Genomic DNA, 18914 nt, shown 5'->3' on the forward strand with positions numbered 1-18914 from the left:
GGGGCAGGCACTCTTCTGGGAACTTCCCATGTTATTCTTGGAAGCTGATTTCTGATGTCGTGAATGGCTCCAGGAACAGATTTCAAGGACTGCAGTATGTTTTTTATAATCTTTCCCCTTAACTAACTGTTTGACCTTTTGCATTGTTTCCCAGAAATGGTGGCTTTTCTGCGAAACAAAGGAGTTGAGATTCTGAAGGCCCCTGGGCAGCCTGCTGAGGCCAGGACTCACCATCCCCCAAACCTGCCCCAAGGCACGTGGCCCCTCCTTAAAACGCCCACGATCCATTAGTCAAGAGAGACGGATTTGAGGCAGCTTCTCCTTCTCCCGTTCTCCCAGTGTCTGTAGCATTAAAAATTCCTTTTTTCCTTGATAATCTTAGTCGTCTTGTCTCAATAATTCGATCTTTGTGCAATGAACAATTGGACCTAGACTGAAACCCCCTTGTGATTTCGACAACAATGTGAGGGGTCAACGAACCCCACTCTCCCTGTGACCTGCAGCATCCCTCACATTCAGGTCCTTGGCCTTTCAGCGCCTGCTGACCTTGGGGAAACTGAAGCAGCTCTTCCCACGCTCTATGCACACTGATCAATCAAGCCCCAAGGTGGAACCTCCGATGAAACTTTACTAAAAGGAAGACCTTAACTTTTGCTTTCGCTAATAAATCTATGACCAGACTACAAGGAAACTTCATTCAAATTCAAGAAAGGAAGTTCATTTTTAAAATCTAAAGGAAATGAGAGTCTGGAAAACATGAGAGGCCAGAGCAGTCAGATGCTGAGAAGGTACATCAGCGTCCTCCCTGCAGAGCCGGGGAGCAGATCCGATCCCGGAACCCGTCCTGACTCCACCTCTTCCCGGCTAAGGTCCCCCCAACGCTCCTCACAAGGCGAGCCACATAATCTTCGTGTTCCTCAGTTTCCTCACCTATAAAGTGGGAGTGATATTGGTTCCTATGTTATAGGATTGCTGTGGCAACCCAATGGCAATGCACGTGGATCACTTAGCACGGTCAGCGCCTGACGTGCGACAAATGCTCCACAAACGTCAGCAGAGCAAAGGGTCTACTGCGCGCAGCGCCTGTGGAAGGTGGAAGAGGGAGGAAGTAGGGAAAACCCGACCATGATGCCGATCTGACGGTGTGCCGTGACAGCATGAAGCTCTAGAGCAAAGATTGTTGTACAAGAATCCCACGCTGGACAGAAATGGCCGGGCTTGAGTTCCCCTACCAGGCTCAGCCACCGGCTGGCGGGCTTCCCGGGAAGAGCATGGCCTCAGCTGCATTACACGCGGAGCTGGACCCTCGAGGCCTAACTGCAGGCGGCTGGCAGCCAGCTGCCCTTCTTGCAGCTGACAAGCAAGATCTTTCTAAGGGAGACCGGAGTATGCACCTCTGCAGCTGCCCCGGAGTCTCCTCTTGGGCACACTCAGCTCCTAACCTCGCTCAGGTCTGCGACCTCCTGAGAGAGACGGTTTTTGTTCTGGTCTTTATCTGGCTTTTGGGAAATTCTTCCCCTACCGGCGGGTCCTGGTCTCTCCTCAGGATTCACTTCCAGTCCCCCAGCAGTGCATGTCCTCAAGTCGTACTCTGTTGAGGGCGGAACCTCACAGAGCAGGGGCCTGTGGAACAGCTGGCAGTGGCCTTGGGGCCCCCGCCCTCCCAGCGCGGTCTCAGGGAAGGAGTCCCCCAGATCCACTCTCTTTGACAGCTCTCCGCCTCCGTGTGGTGGGTACATAATTCTGCGACCTCAGTCATCCAGCTGCTAAGTGAGGATCAAACTCTGCTCCCCTCTGCCTCCCACTCTCATGCAGCTTGTGGTGAATTAAAATTGGCCACAAGTTCCTTATCACTGCTCCCATCAAGAAGAGGGGAGCTCCAAGCCTCCTCCCTGGCTGATTCTGGGTTTAGCCATGTGACTTGCTTTGGCCAGTGGGACATGAGCAAACATGACAGGAGCAGAAGCTTGGCAAATGCTGGTGCATGGCGGCTGATCTCTTGGAGTGCTGTCCTGAGGCCCCTGTGCAAGACAGCCAGTCCAGCCTTCTGCAAGACGAGAGGCCACGTGGAGGAGTCAACTAGCAAGCATGTGGCTGAGGCCATCTTAGGCCTTTCAGCAAGCGAATGCAGCTGCATGCTCGAGCCCAGGTGAAACCAGAAGTGGAGTGACCCAGCCAACCCACAGAGTCAGGAGAAATATGAAAGCCTTGCTGTGGTTTGTTGTGCAGTAAAGATAGACATGTACCCATATAAACACCTTCCAAAGAGAAAAGATAATTCTCTGAAACCTTACAGTTTAAGTCCACCAGGGGTAAAAGATGCGTTTCCTAGCTGCTACAGAATTTGCAAGGCTGCCGTCCTGCAGAGAGTTCAGGGGGATCAGAATTTTGCATCATGGAGCAGAGCAGAGTCAGTCCCTCTCCTCCACGTCCATTGCTGAGCCGGATGTGCGCCAGTGTAACCCCTGCTCTCACAGCCACTGAACACTGGAGGACGCCGGAAATGATCGCGTGTACGGACTGGCTTATGGGCCGTGCTCGCCCATGGTTTCTTCAGGAGCAGAGATGAGGAGGGCATCTTCTTTTGGATGCAAGAGGAGCTTATGGCTTTAGAAGTCAACCGCACTGTGTGCGTACTTGACTTTTTGTTAATTAATTAATGCATCCCCAACCATCCATTGAGGGTCAACTATGTGCCAGGCATTCTGGAAATTTCCTCAGTGGAAAAAGCTGCCTATTTTGACTCAAATATGAAAAAAGAGGCAAGCCAAGATTCCTCTCAAGACTAATTTAGAATTATCTGGGTCAGGGCCCTAAGGCACTACTTCATAAAGCATAAGATATTTCAATGGAAAGATGTTAAAAAATTAAAGTTACTTTATTTTTTCTAATCATTAAAGTAATAGCTACTCATTGAAAAGCAGTTAGAAAGCATAAAAAAGTATAAAACAAATAAATGTCACTTGCAATTTCACTGTCACTATTAACATTTTGATGTTCTCCTTCTTGGTTTCATCCTAGCTTCCAGAGCAGCCATTTCAACTGGGTTTTGAAGGATGAGTAAGAGTTTTCCAGGCAAATTAAAGATGGAAAGTATTAGGTTTGTTCCGGGTGGGAACCCGAAAAGTAAAACTTAGATAGTGATCGTAAAGTCTGTGAAACAAAAGCGGCAGGAGTCTGGAGAGTCCAGAGGTTTTAAATCTAACTCTGATCACAGATAGCTGCAGGGCCACAGACAACTGCTGTGACACCGGCATTCCTATCCCTCCCCCATAAAGAACGAAGCTACCTCCTCCCCTATCTCTGCAGGTGCTCCTCACTTCCCCCGGAAAAACCCTATAAAACCCAAGGCTTTCCCGTCCCTCGTGGTGGACGCTCTTTTGGCCTTCACCCATGTGCACTCAGATGCTCAAATAAACAGCATTTTGCTACACATGAGGCTCCGTGTGTCTCCTTCTCGGCTCCGACCTAACACAAAGGCCTTCCAGAAAGAGTCAAGGGCATGTGAACAGACCCAGAGATATGAAAGTGCATGGTCATAGTTTGGAAAAGCCAACAGGAGGGCCAGAGAAAGGACACTAACTTTGACAGGAGGGCAGGGATGTGGGCATGGCAGGTCCTTAAATCTCAGACCAAGGAGGCAGGATTTTGTCCTGGAGGCAATGAGGAGAGGTCACAGGGCTTCAGGGGTGGCAGTGTGGAGGATGGGCTGGAAGGGGGGCCCGGGGCAGGAGCCCGTGGAGGCTCTGGTCCAAGAGGGAGAGACAATGGTCGGAAACACGGTGGTAGCAGTGGAGGCCCCAGATGTTCGGCCTCAAGGGGTGAGAAAGCAAACCAAGCAGGAGGTACCTTTAGATTTTCAGCTCTTACAGAGACAATCAGAGCCTGTGGTGGGGAGGGCCTGAGGAAACGGCCCCGCTGCCCGTGTGAAAGCTGGTCCTGCCTTCGTGGAGGACAGTCCGTTCACTAGCTGTGTTACTGGGGGCAGGAATCCAACCTCTCTAGGCCTCAATTTTGTTGCATGAAAATGAGGATAATAATAGAATCTATCCTTGGGGTTGTTGAGAGGACTAAATAAGATAATGAATATAATGTTCTTATAATGCCTGGCACATTGAAATAAATGCTAAAAACATCATCGTCATTACCATCAAAATTTTAAATGCTCACCTCCTATGACCTAGGTAATTTCACTTCTAGGAACCCCTTACAAAAAAAACAGCACAAGAATATCAGGTTATGCACAAAGATATTCACGACAGCATTTTTTTTGGTAGTAGCAAAAACATACAAGTAACAGAAATGTCCATCAATAGGGGAATGATAAATAAATTATAGGTATTAATATTTTGGAATTCTAATAAATCTCTTAACAGGAATGAGGAAGATCCATATATATTGCTTTGAAAAAATTCATGATATATTTTTAAGGGGAAAAATAAGGTTGTAGTATAACATATAAAATACAATTTCATTTTTATAGACAGGTCAAAAGCAAAAACACTTACAGATGAGCCTATATGTTGGCACAAGCATACACGAGGTCCAGGTGAACACACAGCAAACTGTACACAACAGGACACAGCGTTGCTGGGGGTTGGTATTATGGACAGAGAGAAGGGACGTTATCACTTTATATACTTCTGTGTCATCTTAATTTATTCTTATGAAAATGTATTACTTTTATAGTAAAAAGACAACAGAGCTTTTTAGGTCAAGGAGGTTGAGGCATGAAGGAAGGCAGAAGAAGGAAGAGGAGTTGGAGGGGGAGCCGGGATGGGAGTGGTGGTGGGAAGGGACCGAGGAGGCAGGTGCACCCCCAGAATAGAGCATGCCGCAGGGCTCCAGACACTTCGTCTTTCAGATTGCCAACTCCATTCATACTGGATGCTTTCAGAGTCGTGTTCTCCTGTAGCAAAGGAGTTTTGGTTTTGGGGACATCTGCCGCTTGCAGGTTGCTTCTCCCAAGCGGGTCTAAATAGAGTCTTGGCTGAGGGATCAGAGGCTGGCCCTGTCCCTCCCTCCGACAGAAGACAGGCTGAGGGGCTGACCTGGACAGTGTGACAGCCAGCTGGCGTATTGGCCAGCAGGGGCTCGAGCCAGACACGCAGGCTCAGTTCTGCCCCTGCGGTGTATTAGTGGCTGATCTTGCGCAAGTTCCTTAAATGCTCTGTGCCACAATTTCGTCTGCAGAGGGGATGAGTGGAGTAGTTATCTCACAGGGCTGTTGTGAGATTAAATGAGGTGTTGTCTAGGGCACAATAACTGCTCAATGAATAGTCATCACTGTCTGCAAATTGGGGCTCACTGGTGACCGAGTTGATTTAAATAAGATAATACATGTCGACACTCTCACTTCACTGTAGGGCATTTTAAAACACCATCCAGACCCCTCAAAGTCATTAAAATATTTCAAAGCACCGTTCTATCTCTAGGGCAGCAGTTCTCAACCCTGGCTGCACCTCAGAGCGGTCGGGGAGTGAACAGGCCCTGAGATGCGGTGGGTTTGGGTGGGGCCTGAGCAACAAGAACTTTGAAACGCCCTTCAGCTGCTTCTGGAGCGGAGCCAAGCAGGGAAACCTTGCTCTGCAGCAGAAACCCTCTCCTGCCCGCCCTGCGCTCCGGGTCCCCGTGGACCCTCGCCCAGGCCGCTCAGCCAGCACCGGCCGGTTAGGCGCTAACTACTCGGCCACCTGGGATTCCTTTGTGCATTCTCCTCGCCCAGATTGTTGCCTAAGAAGCAGCACAGGAAGCCGCAGTTCTCGGAATACAGTCCCAACTTCACTCTCCTCACCAGACTGTCATCACTGCACTTCTTGATGTGACTCACCCTGCCCGACACCCCGTGAGGGGACCGAGTCCGGGAAGGCGTTCTGCTTAGTTCCTGCCCTCCCTGCAGCACCCCCAGCGAGAGCCCCTTCTTCTGCGCCTGACCCCGCTGGGCTCCGGCAGTGGCCCGGGGTCCCCTCCTACGCTCTGGACGGAAATTATTATTTTCAGGGTTTGTATCACAGGGTGGGTCCTTTCGTGTTCAAGTTGGCATTTTCCTCTCTATTTTTAGTTTGTATTTTAAAAAATTGTTCTCATGCCACCATCTTTCCCGGAGACAGTATTTTTATAATCAGAATAAAATACATTTTTATTATAAACGGGAATAAGGACAGAGCTTGTTCTTGATTGCAATCAAACATGATGAGAGCGGCTTCCTGGGCCCTGGAGAGCGGCTGGGGTGACTGACTCCCCTGCAGTTCGCGGAGCTGACCCTGCAGCCACCCTGAAGTGCCCTGCTTGTCTGTCCGCTCCATTTGGATGTTGCCTCAGAGAAGCAAGAGGACAAGGGAGAGCAGGTCCCACGCGACAGACATTGACTTGGGGCTCTCCTTTGCCCCTCTCAGTCGTCCCAACAAGACTGTAGGGAGGTTTTACTGTACTCATTTTACAGTATGAAAAGGGGAACGGGCTTTTCTCACATCACAAAAATTTAAGTGGCAGAGCTAGGATTTGACTCTGCTGCTTTCCTGCACAAAGCCCTTCAGCATGAGCCCCAGCATGAAATCCATGCCCCTCCGATGGGCACTACAGGGACCTCCGCACTTGGTGTCCTGGTGGCACCCTGCCAGGCTGGCGGGCCCTGCCCGCACACTCCACTCAGCACGCTTGCTCTGGGCTCCCCGCCTCTGCATGGACCGTGCCCTGTGCCTAGAAGCCCCCGTTTTCTTCCTGCCTGTTTTCTGCTCCTAGCGAAGGAGTCCTGCTCATCCTTCCGGTGTCAGCCGAGGTGCCTCTCCCAACCCTTCCCATTCATTCCCTGCTCCCCTCCCCCCAGCAAGGTTTGGGGCTCATCTTCCCAGCTCCTGCAGCACCTGGTGTCACCGACTTGTGTCACAGCGCTGATGGCAGTGCCGGGAAGGACTGGGTCTGGCCCACCCTTGTTCTGTGCTCCCACCATCAACCAGGTTCCGGCGCAATGTACCCCAGATAAATGCATACGGAATGGATGGATCCATTCCTGCCTGTCGGAAGCCAAACCAGGCATCTTCCCAGCTTGCCGCAGCTTCCTCAACCGCCTTCCTGACCTCGCCTGAAACCGAGATGCACGTCCCTGGCGGCGGTTGGCGGCCCGGGGCCACCTGCCTGCAGCTCGGGGAGCGCCCGCCCCGCCGCGATCTCGCGGGCAATGCTGCGCCCTGGCGTCGCCTCCCCGCGCTGCGCCTGCCGCCTGGCCCTGAGCTCGGAAATCACGGAGCCTGGTGCGGGCAGGACAAGCTTCCTGTGAGGCAGACGTTCCCATCATTGCCAGTAGGGAGCTGGAGTCCAGGCGAGGGTCCACGACCGGCTAAGCAACCCCAGGGCTTCTGCGAGGGGAGGTGAGAGTCGCCCAGGACCGCAGCATTCAAGCCTGAGCGGGGACCCCTGCCCAGGCCTGGGGGAGGCCTGGAGTAATGGGTGTTGCGTAAGGCTGTGACATCACTCAGGGGCCTGAACCTGATGGTTTTCTGAATGTAAAACAAAGTGCATTCGAAAAAAACAATCTGAGAAACAGAAAACTGTAAAGAAAATAAAGATTACCTGTAAATCCAGAGACATCTACTGTTAACCATGTTGGTGTATCTCCTTCTAATATGTCTTTTATGTGTGTCTTTATTATTACAAAATGGGGATTATAATGCACATAGGGTTAAAAAAAATAGCACTTAATATGTCCTGAGTTCAGAAGCAGAAGAAAATGTGGAAAAATAGAAAAGCATAAAGAAGAAAATTTAAAAACCAGTTGTAATCCTATCATCTGGAGATAGGCTTTCTTTCCAACTTAGTTTACATTTGTGACAATCAACTATTATATATCTATATATATATCTATATATCTATTTTACAAGAATCCAAATCAGAAATTAAAAAAAAATTTCCCAAGGGAAGAATTTATTTTTATATCTTGGATTATCCCATAGCAGTAGACACATTTTTTTTTTTTTTCTGCCTGAAAGTTTCTCACCATCTTCTGAGGACATCCTCCAACCTCCCCTTCCTCCACATCCACCCAGCATGTTCCATTTATCCGGTTCCCATGTGAGTAGCCATGGCGTCTGTGAACAGGAGTGGACACATCTGTGGCATTAGGTTTTAGGAGTGAAAAGAGGGTATGCGCTTTTACAAATTTTGATAGATACTGCCAAACTCTTGCAGAGAAATTGCAGCAATTTGCATTCATCAATGGTCATGAGAGCACCTGTTGCCCAGTAGGGTCACCAACAAAATGTGTCAAACTTTTGGCCCCTGGAATCACACATGTTGAGTTTTGCTGACGTGTACTGGGTGTGCACTGTTCCGAGTACTAGGCTAAGTGCTGCCTATTTCCTAGTACTCACCGAATCCTCACAGTAACTCAACGAGGGAAGTAGTAGCATCTTCATCTGGCAGACAGGAAACAGGTTTAGAGAGATTAGTTTACCTCAGTTTGAAGAATTGAACTGAGTTCAAGCTTGGGAGGTCAAACTCCAGCATTCATTCTCTTAACCAGTGATTCTCAAGTTTGAATGTTCATCAGAATCAGTTCCCAGTGACCAAACTTTGAGAACCATTGCTCCTATTCCTCTACTAAGGGGCCCCACATGGAAATGATCTTGCTGGCCTACCTTGGACCTTGGCTGGGTGTTCATTTGGACTCTCTGTATTCTATATGGCTGTGTCTCTGCATGTGTGTGTGTGTGTGAGAGAAGGTACACAGAATCTTTCATGGTCTGTTGAATGTTCCAAGTAAGGTTTGTGGCAAATGGTTTTCACTTAAAGACTGTTTCCCCACCTTTTTAATGGAGATGATGCTCAGAGAACTCTTGGGGGATTATAAGGAATAATGTATGTAAACAGCACTTTGAAGACTGCAAAATGCAGTCATAATTATTCCTGCTGCTGGAGCAGCAGTGAGGTGCAGTGGAAAACACTAGAAGTGGAGAAGGTATGGACTGAGGTGGTGGTTCGGTGTGACACTGGACAGGTCAGTGTCTCTGAGCCTCAAATTCTTCTTCTTAAAAATGGGGATACTATGGGCTCCTTGGGGGTGAAGTAAGCCCCTGTATCACCCCTGGCTCTCTTCTGCTCTGGAAACCTAGAGGCAGTGAGGAAAAGGATGGCTCTGGACAAGGGCTGTAACTTGGCTGCTCACAGCCATTTCCCTCCAGACTCCCAGGGCTAATGCTCCTTCCCAGCTCTCTTCTTAGAAAGTCTCATATCCCCTGCCCTTTCCAGAGTGGATTCTTTTCCATATTTGGATAAGATGGGAGGACACTTTACAGGTTCCTGGAAAGAGCCCAGGTTGGACTCAATAACCACACGGACCCTTAGTTGGTGCCAATTGTTCTAGCTGCTGAAGACATGGCAATGGACAAAACAGACCATTTTCATCTGATATTTTTAAATAAAATTGTGGATTATCTCTGGCAGAGTTGCCAGGGTTGTGAAATCTTACCATTAACAATGATATGCTGGCATTTTGAATGCATGCTCAGATCTCTAAAGCAAATAGTGGACAGGCAACCATTCACTGAGTGTTTACTGTGTGCCAGGCAATATGCTGATAACTGCTGTATCTCGTTTGATCTTTACAACTCTATGAAGTAGAGTCAATTATTCTCCAAACTATCAAAACAAACAAAACACAATTGAAGGACACAGAGAATGTCATTGGCCCAAAGGCATATATTTATAAATGAGTATAGTGTAGATTAGCCCTGGCTCTGTCTGACTCCTTGATCCACACATTTTTTTTTTTTTTTTTGAGACACAGTCTCACTCTGTGGCCCGGGCTAGAGTGAGTGCCATGGCATCAGCCTCGCTCACAGCAACCTCAAACTCCTGGGCTCAAGGGAGCCTCCTGCCTCAGCCTCCCGAGTAGCTGGGACTACAGGTGGGCGCCACCACACCTGGTTAATTTTTTTCCTATTTTTAGTTCCCCAGCTAATTTTTTCTATTTTTAGTAGAGTTGGGGTCTCGCTCTTGCTCAGGCTGGTCTCGAACTCCTGATGTCCAGCTTCTCTCGCCTCGGCTTCCCAGAGTGCTAGGATTACAGGTGTGAGCCACAGCACCTGGCCCACACTCTTGAATATATTATATTTAAATAATTTCAGTGACAACAGAGTTACAGTAGCAAAACAGATGCAGAAACATGACCAAGGAAGTTCAAACGCTCAGTTCTTTGTTAAGTCTGTTATTAAGGCACTCCCCAATCTTAGGTTAATTTAGACTTTCTCTGTTAACTACGGCAAATGCCAGTTCCATGTTAGAATCAGACAACAATACAAAAGCAAATGTACCTCAGCATCATGTACAGTGGTGTCAGTCACCAGGGTCTAAAGCAGAAGCCATTTCCCCCCGTGCTCATAGTTAATGTTCCTGGAATTACATGGTTGTAACTACATTGTTGTGGGGTTGGGGAGGTGTGTCTCTACATATATGGGGTTCGAGAAGGTAGAAGAAAAAAAAAGGTAGAAGACTGGTAGCCCAAAATAGAAGTCTATTTCCTGCTAGGGGCATAATACAAAAACATCTTTGCATTAGGAGCTACTGATGGTGCTGCAGATATTAAGTTTCAGTGGAAGGTACCATTGACTGCAACATACAAACTGCTTTACATACAAATAAAAGAGAGAATTTGTTTTCATTCTGAGTTTATTTAACATTTCATCCAGTTTAAATGAAATAATACATTGACTCCAACACTGGCAAGACACTGTGCTAATACTGAAATAAAACTGCCAGTCAGTAAATAGTTACATCATAATTCTTTATATCACGTCAATAGAAATATTAATAACTATTTACCTTTACAAGCTTATTGCACTTCACATGGATTTTTTTCTCCAGAAAAGGTATTTCTAAAAGATCAGCAAGGATTGCTAATCTTGGTTCATTTGTTCTTTTTTTATAAACCATGATTAAACTATACAGTCAATATTTCTATATAAAAGCATTAAGAGGCTGAAGAGTCAAAAACAATGTTTAAAAAGACACATTTCCAAGTTCATTATCATAACTATTTCATTTTATAGCTATGCTTTGGTCACATCTTCCTGGTGTGTGTAAGATTTCAGTTAGCTCATCGATCTGCCTGCCAGCTGTTAACTTTTTGCTGAAGGTTCCCATTCTGCCACGGAGCCACAGACTAGCCAGGGGTGGGGACTCTGGAGATGAGCTGGGGCGAGCAGTGTGGGCCTCGAGTCCTTTAGCTTCTTGCAAAAAGTGCCTTTTAAGCACCTCATGGAGATCTGCCCTGAATTTCAGGCTTTCACCACTTTTTTAAAGAGAAGCACTGAGGGCAACAGAATCCTCTCAGGGCCAGAATGTCACGAGGAAGCCATTTGCTTCAACCAGTTTAAGACAGAAAATCGAAACGAGAAGATTCTGGCAGCCTCAAGGAAGGCTCCAGGTGGCCAAAGCCTCAAATCCATCAATCCTTTCAGAGAACAGGGAAACACAGACACAAGGCACACCATATTTTTATGAGGAATTTCAGTCTGGTCACATTGTTAGGAAAAAAATCTGTCAAACCTAAATGGTTTCTATATTTCACTTGCAAATCTCTGAATTACAATGAACAACACTCAATGAAACAACTGCCTTGTACAGCCGTCCCTCAGTATCCGCAGGGCATTGGTCCAGGAACCCCTAGGATACCAATATCTGAGGATGCTCAAGTTTCTGATATAAAATGGCATAGTATTTGCATATAACCTAGGTACATCCTCTAGTATACTTTAAATCATCTCTAAAGTACTTATAATACCTAAAACAATGCAAGTGCCATATAAATGGTTGTTACACTATATTGGTTTTTCAATTTGTATTATTTTTCATTATTATATTACTTTTTATTGTTTGATTTTAAATATTCAACCAATCTGCAGTTGGTTGAATTCACAAATGTGGAACCCGCAGATACAGAGGGCTGACTGTATATATTGTTAAGCATCTACAGACTTCACACATAATCTCTGTTACATTAAATATATTATCTGTGCAATTACTATGGATGATGTAAACAGTGGTACATGGTTTCATTATTTTCAAACAGGGCGGAATGTAATACACAATATTCAAGTAAAATTCACCATGACTGACTTACACACATATTAACTCTGGGCCTCTCTGAAAGCCAAAGAGATCTGTAAGGGTGACAAAAAGGACACATAGATAACTAGAACTGTGTGGTCTCACTTCCTAAACAATCTGACATATCAGACCCAGTTCAGTCATACAGCACTGGTATTAAACATACTTCTAAAATCTGACATTTGTACATTTCAGTTATTTGATTATTTGATATAAATAACTGAATATAAAGTCAATAACTGCAAGGTAAGATTAACATCTTTATACGAATGTAAAACAATAAAGTTAAAAATCAACCAAGGATATCCACCCACAATATGAATGCATATCATTGTTGACACCAGGGAAGGCGTGTTGCACTGGTCCATGACTGTGACTTCTGGAACGTATACGAAGGAGCTTTTACCTCACAAATCCCCAAGCTTCATCATCTACTTTGGGCCTGCCCATTGCCCAAATTGGAAGCAAATTGCCCTTAATATGTTAGGGTAAGATTTTATAGGTTAGCCTCAGAGCTTTTGTATTTTCCCAATTCACTACTGAGATTTCCTTGATTTAAGACAGGAATGAGATGAAAATTCAGTATTTTAAACAGATTCCCTTTCACTGATTGATAATCAATAAACATTTACTGAGCATATACTGAGCACCTAGTCTATGTCTACCAATGCTTTTTTAAAACCATGGGTAAAGACTGGGACATTGTCTTTGAAAAACAATTACTATAAAAGCTACAGGAAGGATATTTCTCTATATCATGACATGATCCAAATGTAAGGGAACCAACAGGTGTCAGGCACCTGGCCCGTACCAGGTGCTGTGTTCTAAGTAGCAGCTTTATTCTAAAAGGCTGATGTGGATCTTTCAAAGGTATTTGTAACTGGGAAAACCCAGGTCAGACAGGATTTTCCTCCCTCACACGGCAACACCAGGTTTGCAGATGGCAGAATTGGCCGCAGAGGTTTCCTTCTTCCTTTACAATCCCTTATTAAAGTACACACGTCGCAATTCGGGATGAGTCTCCCCAATCTTAGCTTGCAACTCAGCCTCCAAGCTTGTCACAGACATGGAACTGGGATGAGGAAGAAACAACAGGGTTATTACACAGGCAGAGGTGGGAACCAGAACCTAGAAGAAGCAGGGAGAGGGTGCAGGTGTGGAGACCCCAGGACTGGCCCAGCGCTGAAACTGGTGCAGTGAAACTTGGGCAATGGCTAGAAAACCAGTATACTGTTCCTTTCAGAAAATTTACTGTCACTAATAATAGAAATGCACCTTCAGACCCCAACCCCCAGCCCTCTCATATCAAAAGCTGAAAATCTCTTGCTGTTGGTAAGAGTGTACGGCAATGACACCCTCAGACCTTGCTGGTGCTGGAAAACAACATGTGGTAGTGCCACTTCCCAAGGAAACAACATAAAATGGTCCCCATTGGTGTAAAAAGATACATGCACTCAGTGAAATTCATAACACTGAAAACTTGCCTACACCAACATGCTTTCGTTCGTTGTGTAATAATACACGCTTATCATAAAACTTTTAGGAAATACTGAAGTATACCCCAAAACCAAAAGTGCTCAGATTCCCACCACTGAGAGGGGTCAGTCTTTGTCTTATGCACTTAAAGAAATGTACTTGAAAGTAGTATAGTAGTATATATATTAAAGCTTATTTTTTATAATAAATTCATACTCATTAGATAAAAGTATAATATAAAGAAAAATTCTCCAGAAACTGCTAATATTTTGATACATAATTGGTCTTTTAAAAATATTTGATATCTGATATAGTTGAGATTTGATAAAAATGTAAGGCTAAAGAAAAGTCAAGACATAAATTTTTATAAAAATATGTAAAACAAATAAAAGAAAAATTATAAGTATAGGAACACACTAGGGAAACACCCCACAGTGGTTATTTTTTCATGCGGAAGGCCTTTGAGTAATTTTAAAACAATAATGATGATGCAGATGATAATAATGGCTGTGACTTATTGATCATTTGCTGGGCCAGTCACTGTGCATTTTAATCCTATAAAGCCCCCAAAAGTCAGGAATTATCATAATTTTACAGATAAGGAAATATAAGGTACAACTGAAATTTTTAAGCAAGATCATCCTTGATCCAAAAGCTTCCCTCCAAACCAGCAGGTTACACCGCCTCTTGGTCCTTCAGTTTTTTCATTGATCTATAAATATCTACAATTATTATTAATGTATGTTAAAGGCCAAGTCTGTTTTTGGAGTTAAAGTTATTCAAACCTTACTGTGTGATGGGGAGTATTCTCTTTTTTATCTTGTAGGGGAGTTTGTTTAAAATTGAAGTAATCTGTTTCTTGGCAGTTGGGCAAAACTCACCTGTAAAACTACCTGGTTCTTGTGGTTTTGTTGTTGGAAGAAGTTTAAATGCTGCTTCAACTTCCTTAATGACCATAAGCCTATTCAGCTTTCTAATTTTTCAGCTTTGCTAATATTTTTCTACGAATTTGTCAATTTTGCCTGTTTTCAAATTTGTTGTTATAACAATGTTGATAATACTCTTATTATCTTTTTAATCTCTGCTTAATCTATAGTTATACCTATTTTTCATTCATAATATTATTTGTCTCTCTTTTTGCTTTGATTAATCTCAGACAATTGTCTATTTTGTCACTATTTTCAAAGAACCAACTTTTGACTTCTACTCTTCTTTTACTCTTTCAATCCTCTACTCTTGGTTATCTATGTTATTTATTTCTGATCTTTTCTCCTTCTTCTTTTTCTGGAGCTTACTCTTTTGTTCCTTTTTTAAAATGTGAGTTGGATATTTAATGCGTTGATTTTCAGCCATTCTTTCTAACATAAACATTTAAAGCCATCGATTTCTCTCAAAGCAACACATTTTCTGCTTCCCACAAATTTTAATTAGGAATGTTTTCATTATCACTATTCACGCAGGAGAATGGATAATTGTGGCGTATTCATACAGTGCACTACTATACAGCAGTAACAATGAATGAAATACAGCTACATGCAATAATGTGGAGGAATCTTAGTTACATGATAAATATTGAATAAAAGAAACAAGGACTAGAAGACTATATATAGTAATAATAGTCTGACAGCTGTCTCAAAAAAGTTCCAAAAGATGAAAAACTAAAGATGTAACTTATTCATAATATTTTTAAGTCATAGCTTGGGCAGTAGATTCATAGATATTCATTATATCATTAAAATAAATAAAATAAAAATAAACAAAATAGGGTCATGCTTGGACCAATGAGCATAGTGTATCATGAACCACGGAATGTGACTAATCCCACTCTGTGCAACTGCGGAGCAAGAGACATAAAGAAAAGCAAACATACAAACAGATGCACAAACAACAAGCAGATCGATAAGCTTTACTTTTAAATAGAGCAAAAGACCATTGGTTTCCCAAAGTAAAACCCTGTACTTTTTCAAGGCTTTGACCTCATGACCCCAGGAGTTAGAGAAAACTTTCAATATCTACACCTAGAGTTTAAATGAATCATAAAAATAAATGCCAGCAAGAATATATTGTTTTTCTTATAGGACTCAAACAAAATCAAGGCCTAACTAGTTTCTTTACTGATTTTCAAAAATAGAATCTTCTAAATCTCAAAATAATAACAGCTGCATTTCTTAGGCGTGTCCTCGGTATGAGGCCCTCGCCGTGGCGTTTTATTTACCGTGTCTCATCGCTGAGTGCGCGGTCAGGTGCCAGCACTGGAGTCCACCTGCTATAGACTAAAGAAATGAACTGTTCTCAGGTTAAGCTCTGAGATTCTGGGGTGTGTACAATTAAATAGGTACGAAGACTCCACTTCAGAGGTGACGAAACGCCTCTGGATTGGGCTTCTGGGACAGGTTCTGATGGGTCCTGCCCTCTTCAAGGGGCTCCTCCAGGTGATGAAGGGCTCCCTGCCTGCGACAGTTCAATCTCTACCTGGGAACAGCAGGGTCAAGGACAGAGCGGAGGAGCTGACGAAAGGTGGAGTTCTCTACCAGATAGAAAGAGCCAATGAAGTTAGTTCTAGAACGAACACCTCATCCCAAACCTCCTCTGAAAGGCCAGGGCATTGAAGACCACATGTCTGGGACCTGCTGACTTACCAAGGAAAGGGTACTACAAAGGCAAGCGGCCTGGTGACACTAAAACAAAACCTAAACCAGCAAAATGCTGCTTCTTGGTGCCTCGGTGTTAGGTTCAGAGGAGGCTGCAGACCTGGATGTAGACAATGCTGACTGAGTACCAGTCACTCCAGCTCTACAGCAAAGGCGGGATTCAAGGGCAGCTTGTGATGAAAGACAAGCACAAGAAAGCTTGTAGCATTCAGGAATAACATTAATCGGGTGTCAGGCAGATGTGGGGGAGAGGGGATGGGTGCATACATACACAATGAGTGCGATGTGCACCGTCTAGGGGATGGACACGCTTGAAGCTCTGACTCGGGGGGGTGGTAATGGGGGGGGAAGGGCAATATACATAACCTAAACTTTTGTACCCCCACAATATGCTGAAATAATAATAACAATAAAAAAAAAGATAAAGTACCTTAATGACAAAACTTCCACTCCCCAAATGTTTAACAGGCTTGTATATATTAATAGCAACAGCTAACATTTACTGAGTAGTTACTATGTGCCAGTTCTTGTTATAAGAGATCTGTATGTAAAGATATATCATTCCATCCTCATAACGACTCTATAAAATAATCACTATTCTTATCCTAATTTTACTGGTGAGGAAACTGAAACACCGAGAAGAAAAAATTTGTCCATGGGCAAGTATGAGGCAAAGTCAAGATTCAGTCCCAGGGGATCTAAGTCCAGAGCCCGTACTTTTAATTAGTTTATATACTCCTTAGAAACAAGTCTCCAAATTAAAATTTATCTTTATATGACTCTAAAAAAAAAAAAAAAGAAAGCTTGTAGGCAAAAAACCTAAGTAGGGAGAAGGGATGCAAATATACCAACTACCTAAGCTAAGTGCATATAATTGCCGTCCCTGGGGGTGGAACTTAAATTCCAACTCATCTGTCTTATAGATGCGTTTGCCAATGGACTGGATGACAATGAACCACAGGTAAATTTTTATAAAAGCAAATTTGCACCAGAGTTAACCTGACTCTTACAAAAGAATAAAGCGTTTTCAAATTTAAGGGAAGGGGGAGAGATCTGGGTACAGAGAGTTTTGAAATCAGACAGACGCAGGTTTGATTTCTGCCTCCATTTCTTCCTTTTAGAGAACTTCGCATCATTATCCTTTTGAGTCTCAACTTCTTACCCCGTGAGATGCAGTAACGGCATAGTGTCTACACCTGGTTTTTAGGATTAAAACTCACGATCATTCTGAAGAATAATAATTACATACCTTTTCTGAGGAAACAGAGCACAACACAGGGGCGTAGCAAACACCAAACTTAAAAAAAAAAAAAAAGTCAAATCAGAGCATTTTGAAAATGGTCGACTCTTTAGATTCTCTTTCTGATTTACTTTTATAACAGTCCCCTTTCTTGAGAGCATTATACTGCCTGACCAAACAATGTCCTATTTGTGTAAATTTTACTAGCTGGGATTGCCAAAATAATGAAAAAAATCTAAGAGATAACAGGAGTTTACAAGAGAATCACACAAATAGCTTTAATGTTGTAGATCTCTCTAAAGACAGTTTACTTTTAACTAATTATTGGGAACATAAGATCCAGATGCTCTGGGATGGTCTCATTTTCACAACACGTGTCCCCTATTATCCTTCCGTCACCTTTCATATGCTATATATTTAAAAAAGAAATTTATTATATAAAAGTAATTTCTACTCACCAGAAGCCAACCAATCCAACTTGAATAGGTGCACTCATCCATGGGAACCTCTGTGTTGAGAAATAAATGATTTTGAATACTATTTATGTATTTATTTATTTATTTATTTTTGAGACAGAGTCTCACTCTGTTGCCCAGGCTAGAGTGCCATGGCGCCAGCCCAGCTCACAGCAACCTCAAACTCCTAGGCTCAAGCGATTCTCCTGCCTCAGCCTCCCGAGTAGCTGGGACTACAGGCATGTGCCACCATGCCTGGCTAATTTTTTCTATGTATATTTTTAGTTGTCCAGTTAATTTCTTTCTATTTTTAGTAGAGACGGGGGTCTCACTCTTGCTCAGGCTGGTCTTGAACTCCTGAGCTCAAACAATCCACCCGCCTCGGCCTCCCAGAGTACTAGGATTACAGGCGTGAGCCACTGCGCCTCGCCTTGAATACTTTGTAGACAGGTACTTAGAGACAATTCCTTCTGTTGATTAGCTGGAAGGAAACTCATCACATTACAAGACCCAGATGGAATGTGGTTAGTGAAATTTTGGGGTAACACTGCAACAAATGTGTTAGTCTGGACTTCTGTGGCTCTCTTAGATCTGTAAATGAACACACATGCAAAGACCAAGTGGCTTCTATTTTATTAATATTTTCCCCTTGCACGTATAATCTGAGCACTGCTTGGCTATGTATAGGACATAGAAAAATAGCTATCATTTAATTATAATTTATCTCCTGGCTGGGGAGGCAGTACAGCCTGGTGCTAAGGTTTGACGACAAATGATCCTGCACTCCCCTCTCTGCCCTACCAGTCAGTTCCCAACTGTAGAGGATGGGCAGGAGGAGCCTTACCTGTCCAACCTTTGGTTTCCTTGTTATGATGCAAAAATGAGCATCATAACAGCTTCCTAACAGTGTGTGGATGAAGACATGCCAGATAACACTCAAAGCCCCAAGTGCGGTGTCCGGATCATTTACCATGCCCCATGGCTCCCTGC

General features: G+C 44.0%; 1 protein-coding gene across 3 annotated transcripts in view; it reads right to left on the reverse strand.

Annotated features, from left to right (window-relative positions):
- Positions 1-12703: 12703 nt before the first annotated feature.
- Positions 12704-18914, reverse strand: part of SFXN1 (sideroflexin 1) — a 42269-nt gene continuing 36058 nt past the window's right edge. For 2 of the 3 annotated variants that reach the window (XM_045529913.1, XM_045529914.1), the window contains exons 9-11: positions 17928-17977; positions 17479-17526; positions 12704-13174 (exon numbers count right to left, since the gene is read on the reverse strand). In XM_045529913.1, coding sequence (XP_045385869.1) covers positions 13078-13174; positions 17479-17526; positions 17928-17977 — 195 coding nt within the window. In that variant the 3' untranslated portion in view covers positions 12704-13077. Of the gene's footprint in view, positions 13175-16582; positions 17527-17927; positions 17978-18914 lie in introns of those variants that run through there. The other variant, XM_045529915.1, reaches the window with a different exon arrangement.

Source organism: Lemur catta, chromosome 18, assembly GCF_020740605.2.
Source record: "Lemur catta isolate mLemCat1 chromosome 18, mLemCat1.pri, whole genome shotgun sequence".
Taxonomy (NCBI): domain Eukaryota; kingdom Metazoa; phylum Chordata; class Mammalia; order Primates; family Lemuridae; genus Lemur; species Lemur catta.